At 35.2% G+C, this 6,358-nt stretch overlaps 1 protein-coding gene across 2 annotated transcripts in view; it reads right to left on the reverse strand.

Moving 5' to 3' along the window:
* The window catches only part of LOC135071800 (integrin beta-PS), a 29,438-nt gene extending 23,215 nt beyond the window's left edge, over nt 1-6,223 (reverse strand). The window contains exons 1-2 of one of the 2 annotated variants that reach the window (XM_063965629.1): nt 6,123-6,223; nt 179-497 (exon numbers count right to left, since the gene is read on the reverse strand). In XM_063965629.1, coding sequence (XP_063821699.1) covers nt 179-467 — 289 coding nt within the window. In that variant the 5' untranslated portion in view covers nt 468-497; nt 6,123-6,223. Of the gene's footprint in view, nt 1-178; nt 498-2,161; nt 2,646-6,122 lie in introns of those variants that run through there. The other variant, XM_063965630.1, reaches the window with a different exon arrangement.
* Nucleotides 6,224-6,358: the final 135 nt, after the last annotated feature.

The raw sequence follows: 6,358 nt of genomic DNA on the forward strand, positions 1-6,358 counted from the left end.
AGACGTATGACAGTGCGCACATTACACCGATTTGGTATCGGCTGATTCTTCATACAAATTAAAATCGGATCCAACTATCTGCCGACTAAAAGTCTGTAGTCTGCAGGGAGTAAAGCCTATTAGTAATAGGCTATTACATATACCTATACAACATAAAATGAATAAATTAGTTAGGTACCTCTAGTCAGCTCCTTATTGTATATAGGGTCGATAGAGCGCTGGTTGTCCGGGTTGAAGATATACTCCTCGCTGCAGCCTGCGGTGCCGCCCTCCATCGCGGGGTTGAAGCACCGGGGTCCATTGAACTCGGGGGCGAAGCACCACGCACAGCTGGGGGTGCGAATGCAGTTGCTGCAGCTCGTCTTGCTGGAGCAGGGGTTCTGTGCGAGCAGGTGCTCCGCCCTTTGACACCAGCAGAGCCCCACCAGACACGCCCAGATGAGCAATCGCATTATCGGTCGTTGCATTTTGAAGATTCGATTTTCAGATCTTAGTTTCTGTAACAATTTAAAAACATGATTACTACACACTTTACTTCTGCACACTCCGAGCTGTTGAGGTAGGTCAGATATACCTACATCGTGTTTACTAATTGTAAAATGCTGTATAGTATTTAGCTGGAATCACATCGGCATTTAATCAATCAATAAAAAATATGTTTTTAATATTTGTGTTAGTTAAAATTGATCATGTAAGTTACAATAATATGAGCAAAATTTTACACGTTTATGTGAAATAGTTTTTGAGTTATGAGGGGGTCAAAAGTGGCTCCAATTACACACAGTGCTGCTCGCCAGTTCTGTTACTTGAACTTGGCTTGACACGCTACATACCTACACATACGATTTACACAGAGATTTACTAATTGCTGAGGAAAGCAAAATGATTACTCAAAATGAATTAGTTGTTTCGTATTTTATCTGGCCTAACTGCCAAAAAAGTAATATGTACAAAAAGATAATTATTTACACAGGAAAAAATACTATTACTAGTATAGTATTGCAATGAATATTAAACAGCATTTTATCCTGTTTGTATTTTAAAACAAATAACGAAATGGGTTCATCGCTGGGTATATTTATAACTGAAAACATGAAAGACGTCTACTAATTAGTCATATTTTAAACTGTTTTATTGCAAAATTAAAACGATATTTACATAAAAACCATGTAGATACGAAACGATAAGCCATACACTGTACAGTATATTGCTGTTTCTAGACTTAACATATAATAACATACGTAAAAAGTAAATTGTCGTTATCATTTACTGCAACTCTGAATGAATACCTACCTACTCGTAATAGAGAAAAGGACAGTAATGAAAACAGCTTATAACTTATCAACAGGTGCAAGATTACTACTAGTTTAACAACTTTTGCAAGAGACAAGACTGGTCCCTGTCAACTAACACCCAACCACATGGGCTACGGGCTACCACGCACCTGTGGGCGGCGAGCGAGAAAGGGCGCCGCCCACGCAACGAATCGAGGCCACGGCGGGCTGTGGGATGACCGAAGAAAATAAAAGCGTGTGTTGACAAAATGTACAAACGGCTTTAAACGTGTTGCCATGTGGTGCAGCAAATACAAAACGAACGAACGAAGTAAGGCCATGTACGTAACATGAAAATGCTAAAGAAGCGAAGAAACCAATAGAGAATTTTGTGTATGAGTTTTATAAAAACGACAATTTATCGACATTGTTAATTAATGTTATACGTTTTAGTTACATTTATCATTGATATTACACACAATTTACCCTCATGTTTCTCGCTTCAAAATCAACATTGAAACAAATAAAGGACAGTCAACGTCAAAAGTGTTTTCAATAGGTAATGATCAATCATGAGTACTATTTTAACAAAAAAAAAGTTTGGTAATCATTAGCTAATGAACAGTTGATGAGATTTTTGATGTAAGTATTTGTGTTTACCAACCATCTGAATTGATCACTCAAAGGAATAGTTCGCGCGCGAGTTTTTAATATACATGACTTTTATGAGCATTTTGCTTCTGACGTTCTGCTTTTGAATAAGTATGATATTATCATATTATTTTCTATTTTCTAAACTATTTCTCTTCTTCTCCCTTACAACTAATAGCTACAAATTATTTGTTTTGTTTGTTATGTTATCTTCAAAAATAAAAGCTCCAACTTACCTAGCCAAGGAGAACTTGTAAACGTTTAACTTTTATGTAAATACAGACACTATACACAACGTGACTCTAGCACTAGACGATTTATTTGAAAGAAATAAATTCCACAGCACTGTTATCACAATCCAATGTCATATTAGTTGAGTCACATTACTCACATTTCTAGTAACAACAATTTCTTGGATGAAATCACTATACTCATGTCATGTTTTCCTTTTAATTAAACACTATCAGTCACTAAAACCCAATCAATATTTCCAAAAATCAAGGCAAAAATTATAAACTGTTTCGGTGTGTCCCTTTTAACTTTTTAATCACTTTTACTTAAACTTTTCACTGACCTACTACCCTTTAGCGACAAAAGAAGTCGTTTCTCTTTCGTTTTAACGAGTTTTTTTTTTATTGCAAACAGTGTTACGTTATTATCGAGACGCAGAGTGCAGAGCGACGCGACCTGCGCCCGCGCCGGATACACGCGTGACTAATGGAACAGAAAATAACTCGTCAGCGATACAGCGGGCGTGCAGCGCAGCGCCGTCACCGTTCCTTCTTGGAATCAATCAATGAGAACGCAAAAATACGAGTCATAAAGTTCACCGTGAAGCAGCAGGGGCTAGGGACATCTGTGACGGACAAGAAGACCACAAAATTTAACTAAAATCGTCAGTCTATTTAGTAGAAGTGACATTCAAATTAATGCTTTCCTAAATCAAGTACAATAACACGATGATGATAACATCCATCCATATTATTACATATTATAATTCAAGTAGCTCTGTCTGTCTGTTACTTTATCTCGCTTAACCTACTGAACCGATTTAGATAAATTTAGACTACAGGTAAGTACCTATAATGATTTCGTGATTAAACTTTAGTGTTCTAGTTACCAAACCCTTTTTATTCAAGGAAACGTTATAACGTAAAAAGTTATAAGGCTGAAACAATGACACACTGCTTCTATTTGACATTGACCTACATAGTTGTAGCGAAGCTGTCTGTCTGTACCAGGATAAATCGAAATGGAACATAAGTGCTTCAGAAGACAGGCCTGTATAAAATCGTTTGTTGCGCAGAATAAAATCTATCTTTGCACAGCCTTAATAGACTCTAGAAAGCCAAAAGCTGAAGATTTAAAGATATTAATAAAGATTTTCTGGAAATCCCTTTCTTGAGGTCAAACTTGAGGAATTAACCAAGTAAGGTCTTAAATTTTGCAATCGAATATAATGAAACTTTGATTAAACTTTGCAAGAATTGTTTCCAAAAGTTTTGGAGTGGTAAAACGAGCGCCAACATCAGGTTTGTAGGTCGTACACATTGCGTCATTAGCATACAAGTAATAGTATGAATCAAGCGCTCACGTCAGCATACCTGAGGTGGTACAGCGCGGCGATGACCATAGCATTATGTAAATTACTCAGTTACTATTCATATCTATGCCATAATGCTTTATCGTAAACCATTTTTGATCGGCCTGGTAGCTAGCCCTTTTTCCCAATATTTGGGGTCTGCTTTCCTTGATCTGAGGCGCCAGGACAGTCTGTCCTGGGTTGTACTTCTACTAGAGTGACTTGTACACTGTAGAGCTACAGTCTACAGCCTACTATTGTGTAATAGTGGGCATTTGAGCAATATCAGTATACCTACCATTTATTGCTTCAAACCGATCCTAATGTTCCTCCGGCTACGTAATATTAGGTAGTCGGAATAATATGCATGGTAAGCGATAGTAGCGTAATGCAAGAGATGAGACGAGAATACATTTACTTGTAAATGGAACACCATAACATTTTAACAGTACGGTTAAGTATTCCAAGAAAACGAGCCGCCTACTACCCTTTCAGGCATGCAATCTACATAATGGATAACCACAGTCTACGTGTATCTACCGGTAAAAACGTACAGGCAGTGCAACGATCAAAATAGCAAAAATGTCTTTACGTCTATGACGGTAGGGATCAAAGTGGTAATGACTTTTGTTTATATCTGTACCTCCGTTTCCGTATAACTTCAGCCAGTTTCCATAAGGCGACTATAACGGTTGAGGGGTGCACTGGAAGGGTCAACGCCCGCCCCTACTTCACGTCGGCTTGCCCTTTATTGCATAAAGTGTATTTTCGTCACAAAAAAGTTGTCTTGTAAATAAAGTGATTTGATTTGAAAAAAAAAATCATCAAGTAAAGTTAACTTTATCAATGGCCGAATGGATTAGGATGACGCGATGCCGATGGAAGCGCAATGAAAATGTTTTCAAATAATTTAAATTGCAAACGTTTTGCAACGGCGACTGGCTATACGTAAGCTTAAATTTTACGAGAGAAGAGACTACATATATTAGCGGGAATGGCCAGGGGAGATAAGTGCTAATTAAAGCCCAAAAGCTCGTCACCTATCGCCTGATAAACCGTTATAACGCTATCAGTTATTAAATCGAAAATAAAGTTAAAACGAACGAATAAATAAACTGAGAGTATTTTAGAGATTTTTGGAGACCATGAGTCATAAAAATATTCTAGGGCTCCACGCAAAAAGTAGAGACATTTTGGTATATTTATACAACTCTTTAGAGAAACTATCAATAAGGTTTTTACTTTTTTTACAACTAATAAAGGAGACTAGGAGAGCCTAGATATCTATGTAAAATCATAAAGGGCAGTATTTGGGGATGAGGACATTCATTGATGGCTGATATCAAAATTGAGGTATAGAGTTATTAGTGATGAGCATTTTATTGTAAATTCATTTTAGAACCATGTATTTAAATTGATTTTCATTTTAAGCCTTTACAAATTCTAAAGTAAGAAACTAGGGTACCTAATAATAAAAAAGGTCCAATTAAAAATGCTTTTATTTAATATGACTGATAAAGATGCATGAACCATTCTAACATCATTAAATAATAATTAATTTAAAACCTGATAGTGGCATTATTACAAAAAGTTAAATGGGCATTGAACACTTCTTTAAGTTAATATTTTAAGTATAAAAATGTCATTTTAAACACGTGTTTATCATCTGTTTAAGTTTTTTTTAATAACATCAACAGTATAATATGGGAATGCCTTATGGCATTCAGTTCGCCTAATGTTAATATTTTGGCATTGAAGTATAAATAAATAAATCCATAATGTTGATAGAAAAATTAGGCTTGTATTAGATTTATTACCACTAAAATATAAGAACTATGAACAGAGGTGGAATGATGATGATGATGATGATGAGTGTTTAGCATTTTGGACATGCAAGAAATTATGGGTTCAATCCCCAAACATCACAAACATTTGTCAATATTTTAATGTTAATAATTAATTAATCAGTTTGAATTTTGAATCAGTTTGTATTGGCCAACATACTATTTAGTAATGTAGGTACATACACACATACACATAACATAGTCTACCTATTTTCATGTTTCCCTGACCGTTGTACCACTAGGAGTACTAATAGTATTACAAGGTTTCTATAGATATAATTGTATCTTACCTTACCAATAATACCTTTTGTAAACATTATGAAGCAATAAACTATTGAGTAGTATTGAGATGACTAGATGGGTCAGTGTAAAATGATAAAGGTTAATTGTTTATTTATTATTTAGTATGATGAAAGTGCCTGTGTTATTTTATACTATGTTGAAATTTGTAGCAAGCTCTTAAGAAACCTTCAAACCATTTAAAACAGGGATACCTAGTACATTTAATGTTACAATTCCCATTGTGTATTTAAAGTTCCATCTGATATAGAGGAAATGTAACCTAACTTAACCAAAGGCTTCAGAAACAAATACCACTTGTAATATTCTTTGAGTTATAAATTTAATGACTGAATCAAATATTGTTTTAGCCAATTACACTAAAATCAGGTCGTGAGATCATGGGGCGAGCAAGTGTGAGGGCCTTGCCATTATTACTATACATCTACAAAGAAACTAGTATGTATTATGTCAGTCAAATTGTGTACTTACCGATTAATGAAATAAAAACACTAAATATACATTTTAAGTTCAATCAAATAAATATAATAACTAAAATGTAGGAAAGATTACTCATCTGCTGCTAAATAAATAAATCCATCCCTATTTCTCTCTCTGTCATACATGATCTCTCTGTCTTGGTGTCTTCGTCGATCATTTATTGGTCACTAGACCAATAAAAGTTTTTTTTTATTCGTCAATTCAAAATATGCCATGTTACTATTGGC

Source organism: Ostrinia nubilalis, chromosome 5 (genome assembly GCF_963855985.1).
Source record: "Ostrinia nubilalis chromosome 5, ilOstNubi1.1, whole genome shotgun sequence".
Classification (NCBI taxonomy): domain Eukaryota; kingdom Metazoa; phylum Arthropoda; class Insecta; order Lepidoptera; family Crambidae; genus Ostrinia; species Ostrinia nubilalis.